The sequence below is a fragment of the Propithecus coquereli genome, unplaced genomic scaffold, assembly GCF_000956105.1.
Source record: "Propithecus coquereli isolate 6110/MARCELLA unplaced genomic scaffold, Pcoq_1.0 Scaffold827, whole genome shotgun sequence".
NCBI classification, from domain to species: domain Eukaryota; kingdom Metazoa; phylum Chordata; class Mammalia; order Primates; family Indriidae; genus Propithecus; species Propithecus coquereli.
In genome coordinates, this window is record NW_012154474.1 from 200,122 (window position 1) to 221,912 (window position 21,791).

The 21,791-nt window shown below is 63.8% G+C and overlaps 2 protein-coding genes across 2 annotated transcripts in view; both read left to right on the forward strand.

The window, feature by feature from the left end:
• Positions 1 to 395, forward strand: part of SLC6A19 (solute carrier family 6 (neutral amino acid transporter), member 19) — a 17,344-nt gene extending 16,949 nt beyond the window's left edge. The window contains exon 12 of the mRNA XM_012663720.1: positions 192 to 395. Coding sequence (XP_012519174.1) covers positions 192 to 395 — 204 coding nt within the window. The remainder of the gene's footprint in view (positions 1 to 191) is intronic.
• A 3,347-nt stretch (positions 396 to 3,742) lies between these two features.
• Positions 3,743 to 19,030, forward strand: SLC6A18 (solute carrier family 6 (neutral amino acid transporter), member 18). Its single transcript, XM_012663718.1, has 12 exons — positions 3,743 to 3,902; positions 8,896 to 9,036; positions 9,327 to 9,464; positions 10,910 to 11,091; positions 12,818 to 12,928; positions 13,720 to 13,832; positions 14,803 to 14,931; positions 16,873 to 17,029; positions 17,523 to 17,727; positions 18,026 to 18,185; positions 18,387 to 18,549; positions 18,836 to 19,030. Exons 1-12 carry the CDS (start codon positions 3,743 to 3,745, stop codon positions 19,028 to 19,030), a joined length of 1,854 nt encoding a protein of 617 aa, XP_012519172.1.
• The last annotated feature ends 2,761 nt before the right edge of the window (positions 19,031 to 21,791 follow it).

Genomic DNA, 21,791 nt, shown 5'->3' on the forward strand with positions numbered 1-21,791 from the left:
TGTGGGTGCACGGGGGTGGCTGGAGCTGGGACCCCAGCTAGTGTGTGCATGGGGGCTACATGAGTGCACTGGGGGTGGGAGCAGGGGAGGCTGGAAGAGCCTCGGGCTGCCCACCCCACCCCCACAGGATCTTTGCCCTGGACAGACCGCAGCTCCTGACGCGTCTGTTCTCCACGCGGCTCTCTCCCCAGGAGGAATTTCCCAAGTCCGAGAAGGTCTCGTACCCAGACTGGGTGTACGCCGTGGTGGTGGTCGTGGCTGGGGTGCCCTGCCTTGTCATCCCTGGCTTTGCCATCTATAAGCTCCTCAGGAACCACTGCCAGGGGCCAGGGGAGCACCAGGGCCTGGTCAGCATGCCGTCCACGGCCTCCATGAACGGGGACCTCAAGTGCTGAGGGGCCCAGCCACGGTGCGCCCCAGACTGTCTGGGGGGGAGCCGGCAGGCTTCTTGGGGTGGTCGCTGGGCTGCACATGCGTGTGTGAGAGCATGAATGTACACTCATGCATGTGTGTATTTTATATGCACGTGTATTGTATATGCATGCGTGTACATGTATTACATGTAGGTACATGCATCTGTGTACACACGTGTGTACATATTTATAGGTATACATGTGTGAGCACGTAAATATGTGTATGCAGTGTATTAGGCATGTGTGTGCATGTGTCATGTATTTGTGTCTCTGTGTACGTTTATGCATGTATGTGTGTTGTGTGTCAGTGTGTGTGTGTATATACATGTATGCACGTGTCCAAGTGTGTGATTGTGCATGTGAGAGCACATATACATGCATGTGAGTATGTATATGTGCTGTTCGTGTCTGTATACGTTTGTGTATGCACTCATGTGTTATGTATGAGCATGCACACACGTGTGTACACTGTGCACATATGGTTACATGTATGTATATGTTCCTGTCGGTGTGTCTCTGTGTGTGCGTGTGTGTAGATGTGTGTATACATGTTCCCAGCACACACCCCCCAGGGCCCAGCCTCCCTCCGTGCTCGTCCTTGCCAGTGACATGGCGTGTACTGAGCCCGCCGGAGCAGACCCGGCTGGGACTTGCCACGCCCTGCACACGCCACGTGGAGAGTCAGAAGCTACCGCGTGGGGAGAGGCGCCTGCTGGGCTTCCCCTGCGTGCACAGCGGGGACGGTCACCGTGGCTCCTGGGGACAACGCTCGCTGCCCGCCTGCCCTGGCTCCTTCCCCTCGCTGCTCACCTGACCTGGGGACTCCCGGGCGCGGTCAGGCCCGGTGGCGCCCGCGCTGGCTGGCAGCGAGTTTGGGAGGACTTGGCCGTGTACTCCTGGGTGCTGCCCCCGGTCAGCGTCAGGCGAGTTCCGCGTCGCGGCTCTCTGCTGCCTTAACGAGCGCCGGCCCCTTAACCATTGCTCTGGCACCACGAATCGATGAACAGTTAAATAAAACTCAACTTGGCATAATTTAAGGCAGAAACCATGGTTTGTGTTTTCTTAAAGGATACTAACCATGTGAATTTTTAGCCAGATGTTGGAAAAGGCCGGTTACAGGGTAACTAAGCTTGGCCGCCATCCATGAGGGCCCCGGGCGTCCTGGGCACCGTCAGCGAAGCCCCCGAGGCCCCTGACCCGTCGGGGCCACGGCGTGCAGCCCACCTGGTGTCTTCCCTTCCCCCATCACGGGATGACTCTTTTCGGGGATTCGGCATCCGACGCCAGGCCAAAGGCACCAGCACTCAAGGTGTTTCCTCGATGAGCTGGTCACCTCTGCTTTTCGTGGAAAAATCTGGAAGTTTAAATTAAGCTGGACTTCGAGAATTTTCACAGGCAGGACTGAGAGATTTGGAGGGTCTCGGTGCCACATTCGTCCCGACAGACACTCAGCCACACTTGCCCCTTCCTGGCACCTCCGTCCCGCCCCACAGGCTCCAGCCCTGAAGCTCCCCAGAGCTGTACAAGTCCCACGGAGGCAGAGGCGGAGCTGCGCAGCTGGCCCCACAGCCCCACCGGCCCACGACGCACCAGCGGGCAGCGCCGGGCAAGGCCAAGGTGCCCACCTCTCCTTTCCCAGAGCTTCTGACTCGCAGCTGGGAAACGCTGACCAGCACCCTGTCCTGCCTGTCCTCCTGGGGAGGTCCCGCAGCGAGCGGCGTGGCTGCCGCAGTGACCGGCTGGGGCTGTCGCCTCATCGCAACCCCGCCCGGCGAGCTGCTTTCCAGACGTCGGCGTCTTTGCACGTGTGGCAGAGACAGCTCTGGGGGCGTGGAGTGCGTGTCCAGAGCGTCCGTCACTCCTGCTCCACGTTCTCGGCCGCGGCTGTCCAGACGCAGGAGGGTGAGCCGCGGGAGACCCGGCGCCCCAGAGGGAACGGCATGGACAGCGGGCCGGCTTCCCGCCTCTTCCCGGGTCTGGTTTCAGGGTCTCCAGTGAGGAGGCCTCGCATGGCCTCCAGAGTGGACACCGGCTCCCCTGCCCTCTGCCAATTCTGTGCTGTGTTCTGACTCCTCCCTCTTGCTGGAAGACAGCCATTGTGAGACGGGCTCGCCTGGGCCTCAGGACTGGGGACCGTGGCCACACAGCAGCAAGACGCGGTGCAGGGCGTGTGCGGGCCTCGTCTGGGCCCTGCGAGCAGCACTGTGGGGAGGCCCACAGTCCCAGGAGTGCCCAGCAGGCTGCTCGGAGCTGAACTTGCCCAGAGTGGGCTCACGGCCTGTCCACCCACGGCCCTGCCGTGCTCAGCGGGTGTCTGTCACCCATCCTGCCGGTGGCCCAGGGCAGCAGTGGGTGGAGCTGGCAGGGAAGCCTTGGCCTCCTGAGAGCAGCCCTGGCCAAGGGGCTCCTGTGTGTGGCAGGCGGCCACGCACCCAACAGGGGTTCCTCAGCCCCAGAATGGAGACGTGGCCCCGTGGGGCTGCCCACCCCACCCTGGGCACCTAGCCCGAGACACGAAGTCCACGTCCACAGGAAAGCCTGTGCCCAGCTGCTCGTGGCAGCTTATCCCTGACAGCCAAGCTCTGCAAGCAGCCCGGACATGCTCCGTGGGCGACTGGCTGGACTAGCAGTGCACGTCCTTGTCCTTGCCCACTGACACCGTGGCCACGTGCAAGACGCCCAGACGGCGCCCCGTGGAAACCAACCCCGGAAGGCTGCGCGCCTCGAGTCCACTCACGCAGCCGTCATGCAATGACGAGGCTGAGGAGGGAGGGCCTCAGCTGACAGAATGTTCTGGATCTTGTAGCAATGCCCACATCCTGCCATGAGGCAGTCCCAGAGCCTTGTGAGACGTCACCGTTGCGGGAAACTGGGTAACAGGCGCGTGGGATCTTCTCTGTGCTATTTCTTACCGTGGAAAGTGAGTCTACGATTATCTCAAGATCAAAAAGTTAAATAAAAGTAAGTAATTTTTAAAAACAACTGAATGTGCCCCAGTCTCGGGAGTCCCGGGTGTCCCCGACAGGGAACACAAGGCCGTCACTGGAAACGGCTCTCGCGCTGGTGCTGGCGCCAGGCTGGGCCGGGAGCACCGGACGCAGAACGTGGGAGACGGGGCCGGGGCTGCGGGCGCCGGGCGGGCTGTTGGTTGGAGCGGGGCCTGGCCCGAGTTACCAATTAACTGGGTCCGCTGGTTTTCCTTTAAATAAACGACAGAACGCGACCGAGGGGGAGACTGCCCGTGGCTCCCTCACTCCACAGAGGTCGGGGAGGCCGCCTGGTGCCCTCTCTGCGCCCCGAACCCCATGCCCTGGGCTGACTCGGCCGGCATGGCCCAGGCCCTGGGACCGGACTCGCTGAGGGACCACCGTGAGGGCGGGAGGCCCAAGTGGGACAACAAGTTCCAGTACTTCCTGAGCTGCCTCGGGTTTGCCGTGGGGCTGGGGAACGTGTGGCGGTTCCCGTACCTGTGCCAGACCCACGGCGGAGGTAAGCCTGTGGCCCGCGCCCCGGTGCGTCCTCGGGAGGCTGCGCCCGTCCCTCGCCCCGTCCCTGGGTGGGAGGTGCCCCTGCAGGAGATCAGGTACCGTCACCCAAGGGGCCCAGTCCCTCCCAGGTCCACCCCGTGGCCTGCTGGGGTCTCCGGGGGCTTCCGAACAGGGGTCAGGGTGAGAGGGAGCCCGCCACCGCGAGCCTCCCCCACACAGGTGCTCTTTGACCGCGAGCGCGGCGGGTCCCCGTAGGAGTCCAGCCGCGGGCGGCGGCGGTTTGCGCCGTCATTGCCTTAGCACGTCCGGGGCGTGCCAAGTTTCTCCCGGGCTCTGCGTGACATCGGGCCTCACCCCTCCACTCGGCTTGGGGAGGACCCTCCAGGCGGAGCCTCCCCGCGGGAGTCGGAACCTTGGGAAATTCAGAACCTCGGGTCGTTTCATTGGTGGTCAAGCTCACCCCCACACAGGCGCGTGGGGAAAAGGAACAGCTCCCACGCACGCTCCGCGCAGCCTTCCTCCCTGGAGGCGCCTGTGTCTCCGCCTACAGCCACACGTGGTGGCCACGCTCTGCCCTCCATGCGGTGGACTCGGGAGGGAGGGACAGGTGCCACCCAGCGCCCCCACTGGTTCTCTCCTTCCTAGCCCGACCGCGGTCCCTGCCAGGCCGCAGGGCTCCCGAGAGCCCCCACGACTCTTCCCAGCTCCGCGTCACCTCCGCCGTGTGTCACAGAAGACCGTTCTCTAGCTGGAAACGTGGGGAGGTGACTCTGGCCTCACTGCCCAGAGCACGGGCTAGGACCAGATGGACGCATGTGGCCTGGTGCCCCTGATCAGGGAGTGGTCCTGCCCCAGGGGCAAGTCGGTCGCCCACCTGGCCTCGGGGTGGCAGAGCCAGGTGGGGCACAGCTGTGTCTGGCGTAGCTGGAGGAGTGGGGAGGGCTCCGTAGGGTCTGGCCTTGGCCCAGCCGCTGTGGAGCCAGAGGAGAGAAAAGTACTTTCTGCTGCCGCTTCCCTTGTCCCTTGTAAGGATGCTGCTTCTTGAAAGTTTATTTTTTTCTGCTTTGGAAAAGGTTCAGGCTGGACGTGGTGGCAGGTGCCTGTGGTCCCAGGTGGCCGAGGCCCAAGGATGACAGTTGCCAGGAGTCTGAGGCTGCAGTGAGCTGTGATCACACCACAGCATCCCAGCCTGGGCCACAGAGCCAGACCCTGTCTCTAAAAAAAATTATTAAAATTAAAATTTTAAAAGGTTCCCCGCAAGTAGAACATTTTGAAAATGTACACAAGTGGAAAGAATAAAAAGAGTCGCCTGTAACAGCCCCGGGGTCTCTGGATCTCTGGGGCGCGATGGGCACGTTGGGCCTCGGACCTGCTCACCACGGTGCGCCCCTCGCCGGCATGTCTGGAGGCACAACGAGCCCCGAGGCAGAGGGTGGGAGGGTCGCGCGTCACTCTTGAGCCCCTGCGGCGGCTCTGTCTGCGCAGTGCTGGGAATGGCGGCCGCGGTGCACCTTCCACGTCTCGCTGACCGGCCCGGACGGGCGGGGTGTTCTGGGCCCCTACCGGCCCAGCCCTCGCAGCCGGTCGGGGGGTCCAAGCATCCGCATTGTGCAGAGGGGCTGGCGCGAGCCCCGCCTCGGGTGCTGCCGAGGGAGGACAGCCCACCAGCCGCCGCTGAGTGCGGGGCTTTGTGGGGGCCCCTCCACTCATGAAGTGCTTCAGCGGCTATTTCCGGGGAGAGATCACTCGGTCAAATGTCACGAAATATCTGTCTGACTCGTATTTCCCCAAGGGCTGCCTGACAGGCGATCCCGCCCCTCCTCGGGAGACACCCTCGTTTGCTCTCCCTTTGACAACCGTGAATTGCTTTGAAAACAAGACACAGCTGAGAGGCAGACACTGCGCGGCATTTTAAACGTGCGCGAACTCATCCCTCAGAGGTAAACATCGTTTTCTCTCCTGTTCGTAACGATTCAGCTTTACCGATTTTCTCTGCAAAGATTGTAAGACTGCAGAGCGACGTTGCCCCAGGGTGCATGAAACACGCAGATTTGCAGCGAGCTGTTCGACGCGCAGTTAGCGCCTTTAAAACAGGAACGCAGACCCGTAACCTCCAAGCTGGACCGAGGCCGCTGCCTGGGACGTGCTTCAGACGCTCGCTGTGGTTTAAGTCTCGGCCCAGGAAGCTTCTGCGGCGCCGCGGCTCTGTGCCGCCCCTGCCCAGCCACGGCTGCAGCCGCTGCTCCGCACGCCAGCCCAGCGCGCACGCGGGCCTCCCTCCCGCGTCTGCCGCCTTTCCCTGGAGACCTGTGGGCTCTTACGCCAAAATCGCACCGCACCGGTTACCGTGGCTTTACGACAAGTCTTGACACGCGGTGGAGCCTGTCTTTCTCCTCACTCTCCTCTGCAATTTACCGGCTGTTACTTTCCAAACGAGCCTTACAGCCAGGGGGCCCATTTCCAGGAGAGATTCTGAGCGTGTCTGCGTGGACTTGGGGACTTCCCACTGTGACAGGCTGGCCACGCGCCCACAGTCGTGGCAGCTGTGGGCCCACTGCAGGGGGCACCCGGCCTGGCTGCCCTCACCGTCTTCCTCTGCCCACGCGCGGTTCTCTCGGCGAGGCCATGGTGACCTGTGGGTTCTCCCAGACCCTCCGTGTGGACAGCCGCAAACGCAGTCCGCCGTTCACGGCCACCTTCGCCACGGTCAGCAGACACCCACATGCATCCCCGGCTGCCGGCTCCTGAGGGACGCACTGAACTTGCCCTGGTTGGTTATAAACAGGAGATACGTGGCCTTCCACTTCCTGCCACGTAAATCGACCCCTCCTTTCCTCAGCTTCAGCTGAAACGCGTGTTCTCGCCGACCCTCCGGCGCCTGCAGCACGCAGCAGCACGGTGGCCCCGTGGGTTCACTACCTCAGTTTACGTCCACGGGGCTTTAAGTCTAAACAAGGCTTAGAACACATCCGGTGTGCCACGGAATCAATGCTTCTGTTTCATCCTATAGTTAGATCCTAATTACACGCCTTCAACCTTGTAATTGAGGAAAAGCTTCTCATTTCTCTTCTCCCTAAACGGGGCAGGCTCAGCTGCACCGAGTCAGCTACAGAGAGCAGCTCCCCTCCCCTCCCCTGGGGCTTCCAAGCAGTGCTGATCTTGGCCCGGAGCTGGCCGCCCTCTCTGGGCGGGGGAGGACACACCTGGGCCCAGAGCCGCTGCCCGTGGCGTGGCGCCCGCAGCCCAGGCCCTCTCCACACGGCAGGTGCGCCTGGGCCTGAGAGTGTCCGAGCGCGGGTGTGCGGCTGGGAGGCCCACAGCCCTGCCCTGAGGCCTCGCCGCATAGGACGGAGTTGGGTGGGGGAAGAGGGGCTGGTGTGGGTGGCCCCCCACTTATACCGGCCCCTCGCCCTGCTGACGGCAGGGGCAGCGCCTCTCCCTGCTGGAGCCCCCTGGAGGGGCCCTGGGTTCTGTTAGCCGCAGTTGCTCCATGCCCCAGTCCACGCTGCCCTCACCCTCCCAGGAGGCGTCTTGGGGTGTCTGGTGCCTCCATTCGAGGCTGAACCCCTAGATTTCAACTCTGCTCTTCCACACTTCCTTTCATTTTTGCTTCTACGTGAATGACACCAATAAGAGCCGGGCTGCCCCCAAGGGCTGGCCCTGGAGTCCTGCACGGAAGCCACCAAGGGCCGGGGCTCAGTGGCTACCTGCCCTCTCTAGGGCCCGCTGTTCCCATGTCAGTGACAAAACATCTGATGGGGACACAAAAGCCAGAGTGAGGCTGTGCTGACCAATTCTGCAGGCACGAGCCCCCGTGCCGTGACAACGAGCTCTTCGGGGCAGAGCCGACAGGGATTGCCGAGGACACCGCTGGCCCCTGTGCGCAGAGCCCTGGGCCACGAGGCCCAAAGCCAGGGCCACCCCTGCAGCCTGGCCTGGCACCCGTGTGTGGGTACGGAGCCGAGGGCCCAGGGGCACAGAGACACAGGGACCCAAACTCGCCCGCGGGCTACAGTTAACCGGAGGGAAGACGGCAGCCGCCAACCCCTCACAGCCCCAAGGAGGGCCAAGACCTGGCCCCGCTCGAGGGACGTGGTCTCCTCCTCAGCAGCCTGAGGACGGCCACAGGGCCCAGGGGTCGGAGAACCAGTACCTTCCCGGCAGGTCCCGCAGGCGGAGGCTGAGGTCAGGTTGCAGGTACCATTGGGGCCACGACGGTGTGTGGCTGCGCCCGCCGCCGGCTCACCCCGCAGAAAGGCAAGGCCACCAGGCTCCGCTCGTGGCTTCCACTGGCTCGGGGAGTTGAGTTGGGTGTGTCCTCCCTGCCAGGACCCGTGGGGCCCTCGTCCGGCCATTTCTGTGGCATCGGCCTCAAAGCAACAGACGGCGCACAGAGGCTGTTCCGCACGGGACGGGGACACGGGTCCAGCCCGACTCGGCTCTTGAGGGCTCCGAGACGTCGCTCTTCTGCAACACCTCCGTGCACAAAGACCCACTCTAGGTCCCAGGGTAGCCGTAGCAGGGGTCCCGGGGCCCGGTATGAACAAAGTCATTTGTTGCAGGAAACCCACAACAAAAGTGTCGTAGCGTGGGAGTCACTGGATGATGGAGAACGCAAGCAAACCTGACCCCTCCCAGGTAGCAAGGACAGTAAAAAACCGCTGTGTGGTGCCACCAGGTGACATCAAAAGCGTGCTCAGTTAACACGTTTTGTCTCTGCAAATTCACCATTCCAGAAAAATCACGTCAATGGGAGGAGCTGCTTTCCAACGGGGAGGCGACCCCCCGCGGGCGAGGTCCTGCCAGGCCCCTGCGCCGCCGTCCCGCAGGGCCACAGGCACGGCTGGCCACGGAGCGCCTGCGGCCAGCCCCCCGGGGATCTCCAAACACGGGGCCACGCCAGCCCCACGCTGGGGCCCAGATCGTGGGGACTCGGGTCTCCCGGCCGGCGTCCCGGCCCTGCCCCGCGGGCGCTGACCACCGTGTCCTCACAGGGGCCTTCCTCGTCCCCTACGCTGTCGCCCTGGTCTTCGAGGGCATTCCCCTCTTCCTCGTCGAGCTCGCCATCGGCCAGCGGCTGCAGAAGGGCTCCATTGGGGTGTGGACGGCAATCTCCCCCTACCTCAGCGGAGTAGGTATGCGCCCTCCGACCCCTGCAAAGCTGCGGGCATGGCCCAGGGGTGTGGAGCTGGGGGCACACGCCCTGGGGGGGAGGGGGACACGGCCAGGCGCAGGCCAGCGTGTGGGCAGCGGAGCCCTTGGGTATGTGACTGGGGAGCCGGAAATGGAGAGGGTGTGCGGAAGGACATTCCGGAAGGTCACGGAAACTGGTCAGGCCCTTCAACACGTTTTAATTCATTTTGTTTCATGGTGGCTGGTTCCAGGCAGAGGGGGCGGGGCGGGGCTGACACTGCCGTGTCCGCAGGGCTGGGCTGCCTGGTAGCGTCCTTCCTCATCAGCCTGTACTACAACACCATCCTCACCTGGGTGCTGTGGTACCTCCTCAACTCCTTCCAGCAGCCGCTGCCCTGGAGCTCCTGCCCAACAGACCTCAACAGGACAGGTGAGGTGCTCGCCGGCCAGAGGTGGCCAGGGGACTCGGACGCTGGGTGTCCACACGGGCACGCGCCTCCCAGACCCTCCCAGAAGCACAGGTGCCGTCCGGGCCTCTCGGCCTCACTGCCGGCCTGTGCTCACCCGCTGCGCCCAGGGCCGCCGAGGCCCGGCTAGTTCGCGGGCACGACGGGGTCGCTGTCTAGGTCCACACTTGGCCGGGGCTCCATCTGGGGACACCCTGGAGACGAGAGCGACAGCCATCTTTTCCACGGCTGCTCGTTGACACTCTTTTCCTCCCTCCTCCGACGGACACGAGAATCTCATCTGCACACGCTAAACAAGGGTGGCCCCGCGGGTCTGCACAGCAAGTCCGCACCTGGACGCCCCCACGGGCCCGGCTGGCAGACACCTGGCGGGGAGAGGGTGCCGGCCACGGGTGGTCGGCCTGCCGGGCCCCGGCTGAGGGGGCTGGTCCTGCCCACGTGCCCCCAGCTGTGCTCTGGTGGCAGCCCCAGGACGGTCACCTGCAGCCCTCGCTCCCGGGTGGCGGCCTGTGTGTCTCGACTCCCTCCAGCCTTGCCCACGGTTCACTTTCAGGCAGGCCCGACGGCCCAGAAGGGGTGAGTCCCCTCTGAGGCACACAGTAGGGCCACAACTGCATCCCGGACACCTGCCCTTGCTCCACTGAAGGAAGGTTTCCCAGGAAGGTGCCCGGAAATGCCAGCTCTGCCTCAGCTGAGCCCGCGCTCCCCCCTCCAGCTGCCCGGGCTGCGCACTGCGTGGGCAGCGTCTGCACAGGGCCAGGCTGTGCGAGTGCCGGGTCACAGCTGCGGCCTCAGAAGGGTCCCGGGGGCCAGAGGATGGCGTGCAGGGAGGCGCCCCGTGATGGGGGGCAGTGGTCCTGTCAGGGTATTTGTGGCCCCAAAACTTCACCAGAAGGGGGCCCCCACATTTCCACGTCGGGTGTCTGGGGAATCCGCTGCCGTGGGTCCCAAAAGGTGTCACAGGAGCTTGCTGGCATCAGATGCCATCTCCAGCTCCTGGTGTCAGCCCAGGACCCCGCGGGGAAGGGAGTGGAACACGCCGGACAACCAGGCATCAGACACAGGCAGCTGCCGCCCTTGTGGGGTTCTGTGCCATCCTTGGGGGTCTTGGGTGGGGGTGTCAGGAGGAAGTGAGGGGGGTCCATGGTCAGCGTAAGTGTTGGCTTGACACAGTGACAGTGACATCAGAGAGGCTGCCAGCCACCTGAGCCCAGCATGGCTCATAAACCTTGACAAAGCGGAACTTCCCAGTGAGGTTTTCAGACTCTGCCTGTCCCCATCTCAGCCGGGCCCCACAGGGAGGCGAGAATGGGCGGTGAAAAGAGTCGGTGCGGCCGGGCTCGAGAGCAGCCGTGGGGAAGGCGCCCCGAGCCCCGTGCCAGCCTGTGACGGGCCCTCCCGGTTCCAGGGTTCGTGGAGGAGTGCCAGGGCAGCGGTGCCGTGAGTTACTTCTGGTACCGGCAGACGCTGAACATCGCGGCCGACATTAAAGACAGCGGCTCCATCCAGTGGTGGCTGCTGGTCTGCTCGGCGGCCTGCTGGGCAATCGTGTACATGTGCATCATCAGAGGCATTGAGACCACAGGGAAGGTGAGTCGGCGGGCCCTCACCCCCACCCAGCTTCCTCCAGCCTCAAGGACCCCTGTGCGTGTTCGCTGTGTGCCTGCAAGCTGTGTCACGAGGGGCACACGCGTTCAGGATGACTGTGCCTTCTTAGAGGATCGATCCCTTTATCACCATGAAACAACCTTTTTAATCCTGCTGATATTCTTTGCTCTGAAATTGACTTTATATTAAAGTGGCCATCCCAGCTTTCTTTTTGACTATGTTAACAGAGTGTATGTTGGAAGTGTGTTTCTTACAGGCAGCATATAGTTGAGTCTTGGTTATTTTTCAATCCAATCTGACAATTTCTGCCTGTTATTTGGAGTGTAGATCGTTTACATGTAATGCGATTATTGATATAGTTGAGTTCAGCTCTGGCATTAGATTATTGCCCATTGGTTCCATCTGTTCTTTGTTCCTGTTTCTTTTTCTAGTATTTTCTGTGATTCCACTCTATCTCCTTGGTTGGCTGATACCTCTAACTCTTTGTGTTGTTATTTTAGTGGTTGCTTTAGGATTACAACATTTGTTTCTAACTTGTCACAGTCTATCATCACGTGACTTTGTGCCGCTTTATGTGTAGTTTAAGGACTTTGTCACGTTCATTTCCGTTTCTTTCTTCCCAGGCTTCGTGCTTTGGTTGTCATACATTTTACTTATGATGTGTTACAAAGAGCAAATACACAGTCATCAGTTTTGTTGTAAACAGGTAATCATCTTTTAAAAAGCCGTCAACAATACAGAGCTCTGTATCGATGTTCCCCGTGTGGTTCCACGTGGGCAACAGAAAGGACCACTGGACTGAGGGGCCTTCAGGAGCAAGAGGCCCGTCCACGTCCTCTCTCTGGGGCATCGCTGGTCCAGTACCGTGCACTCGTAGATTCTTCTTAGGTGACGGCACTCAGTGCACACCCCGGACTACGCCTCCCGGCCCGTAGGCCGCGGAGCTTTTGCACAAGGTCCGAGCGCCCTGTGCCCTGTGCATTTTCTCAGTGAGCTGAAGTTAAAATTCCTCTCATGGGAGGGTCTTCATGCCCGAGAGGACTGGAGTTACTGAATTAGACCAACCAGCCAGTAGACCCAACGAGCCAGCCACAAATGCCAAATCATCCTATTATAAAAGTCCCTTAAGAACGCGTCCCAGGTGATTCTGCGAAGTTGGTCTGAACTGGAGGACCTGAGGCAGCCTGGTGAGGGCAGAGTGTCCACGTGGACACCTTGTGTGCAGACCCTTGCACACGCCCAACTAAGAACTGGGGACTGGCTCTGCAGGGGAGGAGGGTGCGGGCGGGTGTGGCCAGCTGGGGGGAGCCTAGGGCAGCACAGCGAGGTCTGAGGGAGCCTGAGGGTGGAGGGAGGGAGGGGTGGAGGCCAGAGCCACTGGGGGCCTGGAGGAGACACGGCCCAGGGCCCCCAGGGCCCTGCCCTGATCGAGGGAGGCCTGCCTGCCCCGGGTGGGCAATGCCCACCTTAGCCGACTCCAGGGGGCACAGACGTGTCAAGCTGATGACAGTGGGACTGTTCCTGGTGAGCCCTACCCCCTCCAAGCTCGTCCCCCACAACCCCCAACGTGCCCAGCCCGTCTGTGCAGACCCCAGACGGGGTCGGGGCAGCTCTGACCACGAGGCACTCACCGTCCCCGCCTGCTTCTCCAAGGCCCGTCTGCCGCGCAGGTGCCGTTTCGAGTCTGATCTGTGGTCTTTGTTCCCAGGCGATTTACTTCACAGCCCTGTTCCCCTACCTGGTGCTGACGGTCTTTCTCGTCAGGGGGCTCACCCTGCCTGGGGCGGTGCATGGACTCACCTACCTGTTCACGCCCAAGGTGAGTGGGTCTTGCAGCTGAGCCCAGGGCCATGGGGGTCCGTCCCATCCCCCCGAGGGGCAAGCAGCTCAGGGCAGTGTGGGGGAGGGGAGGAGGGCCTCGGGGGTTGCAGGAAGGTCAGGCCTGGGGTGAACCTGGGACCTGTGGACTCCGGCACCTGCAGGACGCCCAGGTGGAGACCGGTGTCAGGGTCAGGGCGAGGCTGGCTGGGGACGTGCTGCCCCTGCCCTGGACCCCACACCACCGAGGGCCTTGTCCGGCTGCACACACCCACCTGGGAGCCACAGGACCCAAGGGCCTGCACCCTGCTAGAGCATCCCACAGTGCCCGGCATGCGGCACTCCCCGCCCAGCACCCGAGGGAGGTGGCAGGAGCTGGCGTGAGGGTGGGCAGCTTGGAGCCGGCACGTCTGTCCAGAGACCCAGCTGAAGCCACAGGTTTGCGGGCTTCCCCAGGAATCCCCAGAGGTAGAAACACTCACCACCGTCTGGGGTGAGCCCTACGCTGGGGGCCCTGGTCCGAGAGCAGAGTGGACATGCCCAGCGTGAGCAGGCTCCGACCCACTCAGTTCTCACACGGCCACATTCCAGGCGGGAAGGCCGGCGTGTGCCGCATCAGAGCTGCCACTCCAAGCCCGCACACTCCGGAGCGGTCCTGAACTGTTTCCGGTGTCTGAGCAGGTCACACCCAGAATGTCCCAAAGGAAGCCTTGGGAACATTCTGGAACAGTCAGAGCCGCCGGCTGGTGTGCTTTGCTTGCGGTGAGAGACGGTCTCCCTGACTCGTTCCAGATGCAAACTCTCCAAAACCCCCGAGTGTGGCTGGACGCGGCCACCCAGATATTCTTCTCTCTGTCCCTGGCCTTTGGAGGACACATCGCCTTTGCAAGTTACAACCCGCCCAGGTGGGCACTGACGCGGTGTGACCCCTCTGCGGCCACGGTGCCAAGCCAGGGAAGCTTGGGGGACGCACCGAGTGCGTCTTGACCTGGGCATCGTGCCGTGGGGCCGAGGGTGGCCTGGTGTGGACTTGAGATAGAACCTCACGCCGCTCTGTGGGCTCCCAAAGACCTCTGGGTTCTGCAGTCACTGAGACGTGCGTCCCCAGAGGGTGCGGTCAGGGCCGTGTCAGCCTCCTGGGGCCGCGGCAGGAGGACGGCTCGGAAGCCGGGCTGTACCTGGGCATGGTCCACCCAACATGTGTGTGACGCATGGGGCCATAAAAGCATAAAACAGTGTGTCGACCTCGACAGCCACTGAAATAGACTCAAGGCCACACAGGCGCAGACATGAGCAGACGTCGCGTCCACGAGGCCCCAGGATGCAAAGGGCAGCTCCACCGATCGTAAAACAGAGCTGGGTGCCCGCGACAGCCCCGAGCAAACCTGGTTTCCTGCAGTTGCTGGTGTTTCTGCCCCTCAGAGGCGGGGGACACACGGACGGGAGGGCTGGGGTGGTCTCTGGGCAGCTCTGCCACTAGCAGCCTCCAGGGCAGGAAGCGTGAGCCGGGACTCAGAGAGCTTCGACGTGCGTGACTGACACATCACTGCCTTGAATGCACACGCGAGAGCACCGTGCGCATTTCTCCTTTAGACGTAATCTCAGAAAATCCACGTCGGGCCCTCCACGAGTGCCCTGCCCTCAGCTCCCTGTGACCCCAAAAGCCTCTGGGGGAGTTCTGAGTCTCAGACCCTCAGCAGCCTTGAGCTGGGTCTGCGTGGTGGGCCCGGGGCAGGGGTCTGGTCTGTCCTGAGACCACAGGGCCGGCGCCAGGTTCGGGTGGGGGCCGAGGAGGGAAGCCCCCTCCTCCCTTTCTCCCTGGATGCTGCCCAGTTACGCCCCCCAAAGCCCACGGTTGGGTGTGTTTGTGCCCAGGAACAACTGCAAGAGGGACGCCGTGGCCGTCGCCCTGGTCAACAGCGTGACCTCCCTGTACGCGTCCATCACCGTCTTCTCCGTCCTGGGGTTCAAGGCCACCAACGACCATGGGCAGTGCCTGGACAGGTGAGCGCAGGTGCCGCGAGGGGCTTTGCGGGGCACGGCCAGCGACAGCTGCACCGGGAATCCGCTTCGCTGATGGAGGGCGGCATGGGGTATGTTTTATTTCTGCAAGGCAGTGGGGGGAATGGTGTCCCCAAAAAGTTCATGTCCACCTGAAACATCAGAACATGATCTGGTCGGAAAAGAGTCCATGCGGATCAAACTCCAGAGTTCAGACGAGTCATCCTGGAGCGGGGTGGGCCCCGCGTCCTCATCAGGAGACGTCAGACACAGGAGAGAGACAGGGCAGAGGCCGCGTGGAGACAGGCAGGACTGGAGCGACACGGCCACAAGCCAAGGGACGCCTGGAGCCTCGGGAAGGCGTGTGGCCCTGAGACGCTTTGACTTCAGACATCACTGTTCTCCAGGACGGAGAGGGAATAAAAGGCACCATCTGTGTCATCTGTCAGGCAGCCCCAGGGGCCACAGCAGCCAGGCCCCCATGTCTGGGGTTGCACCGTCAGGGGGACGAGGCTGTTAGGGCTCCTGACTGCTGCCACGGCCCTCAGATGCGTCTCAGCATTGCGGGCTCGTCGGGTGGACCGGCAGGTCCCGCCAACGTGGGGGCGACTCTGTCCCCTGCAGGGGACGTTCGGCCGGGGCGGAGAGGGGGTGCTCCGGGCATCCGGCACTGCTCGACACCCTGCAGTGCCCAGGACGGTCCCACCCCGGAGGACGAGCCGCCCCGAACATCCCCAGTGCTGCGGCGGAGACACACGCACATCCGCACAGACGGATGCGGAGAGGCCAGGGCAGCTACTCCCGTGCAGCCTGAACGCCGGTGCTCCAGGAGCCGTGTGTGCTCCTCGAGGAAAGTTCCGGAGAGGCCACAGCGCCAGCGCCCCAGCAAACAGCAGGACCCGCGTGCCAGAGCAGAGGGGACGGCTCTTCCAGCTTCTTCACGGAATCAGGATCAAGACCGAACGCATCAGAGCACTTTGGTCTTCCTTCAGGACGTCAGCCAAGCGGTTGCGTCCTGCCCGGGGCCTTTAGCGCTGTGTCAGTCAAAGTGACCGTCGCCCCGGACGCCGGCACAGTCGGTCTCGCTGCTTCCAGCTCCTCCGTCCTGCGAAGTCTCCGCAAACCCCGCGTCAGCGAGCGCTGCAACCCTGCTCCTGGGGACACGCAGGGTTAGGTTCTGGTCATATGTCCGTCAACGCGTCAGCACACAACCTCGCGTGTGTGTTTCTGTGTCATCTGCGCGGTCGACTCGCTGACATTGAACTCACAACGACGGCGCCAGCTCGCCTGACACGTTTGCTCCACGAGGCGCGTGAGGGCGTCTCGTGCTCAGAATCACTGAGCAGCGTCTCGGCACCGCCCGGCGGGGCTGCTGTAAACAGATGCCGCCTGCGAAGAGTGCAGAAACGTAGGAAGTGTCACATGCACCCCCTGCCGACTCTGCCTTGCAGGCCGCGTGAGGCTGGCGGGGGGATGGGTGCAGGGAGGGCCTCTCTCCTCAGACTACGCTGGGCAGAGCTGCAGCCTGAGAGGGTGTCTGCTGGGCCTGGGTTTGCTCCCCCGGGTGTCTGCGCCAGAACCTCGAGGCCAGCACCGGATGAGCCTACACCAACGGGGGAGGGGGGCCAGCTGGGGCCTCGTCCCGCAAACCCCAGGCCCCCAGCCTGGACGCAGGGCCTCCGAGCCTACAAGGCGAGGGAGCTGCCACCTCCCCGCTGTACGCAGAGGAGCGCCCCCCCTTCCAGGCCCAGGAGGTTGAGGAAGCACCCTCCCCCGTGTACATGGCACAAACAGGGTCCCCACCCAGTGCCAGCCCCCACAGGAGCTCGTGCCACCCCTGCAGGGGCCAGAAGGGACCGAGCCATCTGGGATGCACAACCCAGGGGCTACTCCGGTCCGTGCGCCGGCCGAGAGCTGGTGCTCAGCAGCCCCGTCTGCCCGCAGAAACGTCCTCAGCCTCATCAACGAGTTTGACCTCCCAGAGCAGAGCATCTCCAGGGACAGCTACCTCGCCGCCCTGGCACACCTGAACACCACCCAGCCGGAGAGGGTGGCCCGGCTCTCGCTGAAGACCTGCCGCCTGGAAGACTTTCTGGACAAGGTACCCAGCACCCCGGCACAGGGCACACGGCGATGCCTCGCTGCAAACGGCTGCAGGCATTTCCCCACCCCAAGCTGGGCCCAAAGGCCATAAACCACGACCCCAGACCGTCTGTGTCTCAGTTCGCCGGGCCTCGCAGGCAGCTGTCTGGCAGCGCCCCTGCCCAGCAGGCCTGGGGCCAGGCTGACCCGAGAGAGCGGGCACCGCTGGTGCCCAGAGCCGGGGGGAAGGAGCAGCCAGGGTAGGGGTCACCGGCTCAGCCATGGCCCGAGTCTGGCCGCGCTCAGAGCCAGCTGATGCCTGGGCCCAGGGGCGCAGGCTGGGGATGTGCAGCCACGGCCAGGAAGCTGGTGCCGGGGCGGCCGTGTAGGGCGCGGGACCCAGGCCCCAGGCGCCGTGCCTGCTCACTTGCGGGGGCTGCACCGTCCTCCTGTCTTCCAAACGGCCTCTGCGTGTGCACCCATGTCCCATGCCGGGGCTCCGTGTGCTGCAGAGCGTGGCGGGCCCAGGCCTGGCCTTCATCATCTTCACGGAGGCCATCGTCCACATGCCCGGGGCGCCCACCTGGGCCATCCTCTTCTTCGGGATGCTGTTCGCCTTGGGCCTGTCGTCCATGTTCGGGAACATGGAGTCCGTCATCGCGCCACTGCTGGACGTGGGAGTCATGCCCAGATGGGTCCCCAAGGAGGCCCTGACTGGTGAGTGGGTGGCTTGGCCACCCTGGAGGGCCCATCGCCACTGTCCTGCCGCCGTGCCCACCTGCTGTCCAGACAGCCCTCCTCAGTGGGAGCGCCAGGGGCCGCGTCTGAGTCCCAGGGGAAGGCCGGCCAGGCTCCTCCTCGCTGCAGACCGTCACGGGAACCACGCAGAGGGAGGGGACGGCGAGGCTTCCCCTCCCCCACCGCCCCTCCTCAACGGGTCCTCCCTGCTCTCTGGGCACTACACGGGAAGGACCCTGGGGCAGGGAGCCTGACCCTGCCCTGCCCGCCCGCCCAGGGCTGGTCTGCCTGGTCTCCTTCCTCCTGGCCTCCTGCTTCACGCTGCAGTCTGGAAACTACTGGCTGGAGATTTTCGACAATTTCGCCGCTTCCCTGAACCTGATCATCCTTGCCTTTCTCGAGGTCGTCGGGGTGGTTTACGTCTACGGGATGAAACGGTGAGCTGCCTCCCCGCCAAGCGCCCCTCCAGGGGCCTGCCAGCACGGGACTGGGGTGGGGGTGGGGGGGCAAAGGCACAGCCCGCAGCTGCCCCAGGGGGCCAGGGAGGCGGGGGCCCAGGCTGGGGTCCAGGCCTGTGCTGCTCAGCCCCGAGCGGGTCACGCCGGCTGCTGCGGAGCCTGAGCCCCGTGTCTGTGCAGGTTCTGTGACGACATCGCGTGGATGACCGGGAGGCGGCCCGGCCTCTACTGGAGGGTGTCCTGGGCGCTGGCCAGCCCCCTGCTGCTGCTGACCATCTTTGTGGCCTACATCGCGTTCCTGGCCCAGAAGCCGCCGAGCTACAGGGCCTGGAACCCCCAACACGTAGGTCCGGGTGGGAACCTCTCAGGCCCGGAACAGACCCCAGGCCTCTCTCACACTGCCACGCCCAGGAGAGGCGCCACCCAAGCCCCCACATCCTGGCCCGGGGAGCCTGGCCCGCGGCACTGGTTGGGGTCGTGCTCCCCAGGGGCTGAGCGCTGGCGCTCTCCCTCCTTTGCGCGGAAGGGGTGAGGGGAGGCCTCCCGCTGCAGGGGCGTGGTGCGGCCCGTGGTCCCGCCCGTCGTGGGGCTGCGCCTGCCCGGCGCCCGCTGACCGGGCTCCCCTGCAGGAGCGGTTCCCCGAGTGGCAGGAGAAGCGCTACCCGGGCTGGGTGCTGGCCGCCTGCGCCCTGCTGTCCCTCCTGCCCACGCTGTGCATCCTGGTGGCTGCGCTGGCCCAGCTGCTCGCCAGGCACACACGGAGGCGGAGGCCCAGGGACGCGCTACCGAACGCGGACACCGACAGGGACACGGACACGCGCTGACGACACGGATGGGGTGTGGCCTACAGGGGCAGGGGCCGACGAGGGCGGAGCCTCCTGGGGCTGGGGGGAGCCAGTCTTGCCGCGCCCGCCACCCTGGCCCCAATACACACACATGCGCGCTGCCCACTGAGCCTGTGTGGTTTTTTCCCCCCGACGTCCCCATGGGGACCAAGAGCGCGGGTCCCCAGGCCTGGGCCACACCTACGTCAGTGACGCCCCCAGGTCCCACTCAGCACCCAACGACTGCGTGGTCAGAGCGTCTCAGTACAGCGGCCGGGGGTCCCAGCTGCCTGGGAGGACAGCCCAGGGGGTCTGCCCAGGTGTGCGGTCCACGCAAGTGCCAGGTCTGCGCAGGTACAGGGCCTCCGTGACTTGGAAGTCGCCAGGGAGAGCCTCGTGTCCGTGTTGGCTGGGGTGGGCAGCCTGGCCCCAGGGCCCCGCCCACACCCAGGCTCTGGGTCCCAGGGGGCAGGCGTCGCCCCCACACGCAGCTTGCAGGCGGCAGGGCCCCAGGTCTGTCTCGGCTGAGACCTCAGGACAGATGCTTCCAGGAAGCACCAGCCACCGAGCGGCGTCCGGGATGCCGGGTCCAGGATGCGGGGTCGGGGTCCGGGGTCCGGCTGGAGCCATGGTGGAAGGAGTCGGTGGGGCCGGCTGACTCTTCCTGACATTATTTCTGAGAAACACTGCAGTTTGCCATTTTAATTTTCCCCGTGTCAAATTTGTGATTGTTAAGAAGACACAAAAAGGCTGATACTGAAGGTTCCTGCTCTCCCAGGGGTCAGGCACTCAATCATTCATTCGCTTTCCTTCCAAGTCACAGGGCCCGCCCCGCGCCACGCCCGCGCGCTGCAGAGCCCTGGGTTGGGGGGAGCCCGGGCCCCAGCCCCTCACCCATCGCGCCCACCCGCCGCCTCCTCGGGCAGCACCAGGGTCAGGTCCAGAGCACCGGCACTGGACACAGGTTTGCTTGTGACTTGCCACAGAGCCGCGGGGACCCTTGGCTTTGCTGCCAGGTACAGCCCCGCCCCCCCGCGAAGACCCAGACCCTTGGTCTTGGCCTTTTAAATAGGAGCCGGGCTGGGCATCGCTGTCCGTGGTGCTGAAAGCCGCAGCCACACGCATCCTACGGAATTACCAGTAGCCGTGACAGGTTTGTGCCCACCTGACCTTGCCCACAGCCAGCTCAGACCCCGTAGCCTCCGCGGCCTGCCCACAGAGACCTGAGTGCTCCACGCAGAGTCAGCTCCAGAGTGTCCCCCACCTGAGGGGTATCCTCAGCCCACTGCAGGGGCGAGTCCTGCACCTCATCCCTCCGTCCTGCGATCGTGATGCATCCCACACCTGTCGTGAGGCAGGAACAGGCCACACACAGAGTCCCTGGGTGCTGGAGCCACTGCAGAGGCTGGCAGGGCACCCTGGGCTCAGCCTCCCAATCCTGCCTCCTGGGAGCGTCACCGCAGCCCAGTGCCTTCCCCTGCCAGCCAGTCCTCTCCCCACTGTAACCGGCACGAAGTGGACTCAACCAAAGGGCATTTGCAGGCTCTCAGAACTTGCCAAGTCCCAGGGTGGGCTTCAGGTCCTGCTGGATCCAGGAGCTCACAGGACCCACAAGACTCTCTGTCCACTGTTCAGCTCTGCCCTTTGGTATCTTTCTTAAGTAGGACCGCTCCATGGATGTTGCACATCCTTTTGGTTCATGATTCAGGCGAGATGCTTCCCTCTCAAAGTGTGGGATTGGCTGGGCCTGGAGCGTGGGAGGCAGGCGGGTGGCTCTCCAAAGGAAACCCTCCAAGTGGGGAAGGGTCAAAGCAACAGGTGTCCTCCGTGGTGGTGTCTTCCACGGCAATGTCTCCGGCTCCCAGGAGCAGAGGCTGGGGGCCTGCTTGGAAGCAGACACAGCCAAGGGCCTGTGTCTCCGAGGCAGCTCTCGGGACGCCCTCCCAAGCTCCCCATAGGAACTAGGAATCCTGCTGCTGGCCCCGAGCAAGGAGAACAACAGCCGCTGGCAAGCAGGGAGGCCCACCACCAACTCGGACGTATCTGAGGTCATATTTTACGTCAAGAGGGCCGACGGACGCTCACCTCTCCAGGAAACTCCACTCTGCCCCGTGCTTGACGCAGCTGTGGGCACAGATGGGTGGAGAGGAGGATGGACGGGGGTGGCCCAGCAGGCGGACAGAGGTGCAGAGGCGGTAGCCCAGCGAAGGCAGAGGCACACCTGCCCCCATCAGCCGTCCCGAGTGTGTTCGGGGCTGGGGGAGGCTGCTCAAGCACCACCTGGGGGGTGGCCCAGAGCCAGGCTGCAGGAGCACAGCCCGCCCTGCGTGACCACACCCCCCACACAGGCACCTTCCGTTTGTCCCCTGCCCTTGGGAAAAACCTCCTCGGGCTGGTCCCTCAGACCGGCTGGGGTTGGGACAGGAACAGAAGGCTCTACTGCGACCAGAAGTGGCCGGAGTGGAGCACCGGCAGCCCCCCAGAAACTCCCCCCTTCTCGGGGGCAGCAGTGTTGACCTGGGAATAAAGCCGGCCGCAAACAAGGCCAGCCGACCCCAGAGATGGACACGGCCCCCACGAAGCGGCCCACCCATGTGTGCCCTCCTGACCCCAGGCACTTCCCTCCCGGCGCTTTTCCTTCTGGGTCTGAGGCTAGGACTGCGTCTGGAGAGCTGACCCTCGGGGGGACACAGCCCATGGCGACCAGTGCAGAGGCAGGCAGGCATCTCTGCCCGCGCACGTGGAGAAGCAGCCAGGGCAG

Coding starts and splice junctions, on each gene's coding strand:
- SLC6A18 (XM_012663718.1), top strand. CDS start 3,743: ATGGCCCAGGCCCTGGGACCGGACTCGCTGAGGGACCACCGTGAGGGC. Junction 9,037..9,326: donor CCCCTACCTCAGCGGAGTAG/GTATGCGCCCTC, acceptor CCGTGTCCGCAG/GGCTGGGCTGCCTGGTAGCG. Junction 12,929..13,719: donor CCTACCTGTTCACGCCCAAG/GTGAGTGGGTCT, acceptor GACTCGTTCCAG/ATGCAAACTCTCCAAAACCC.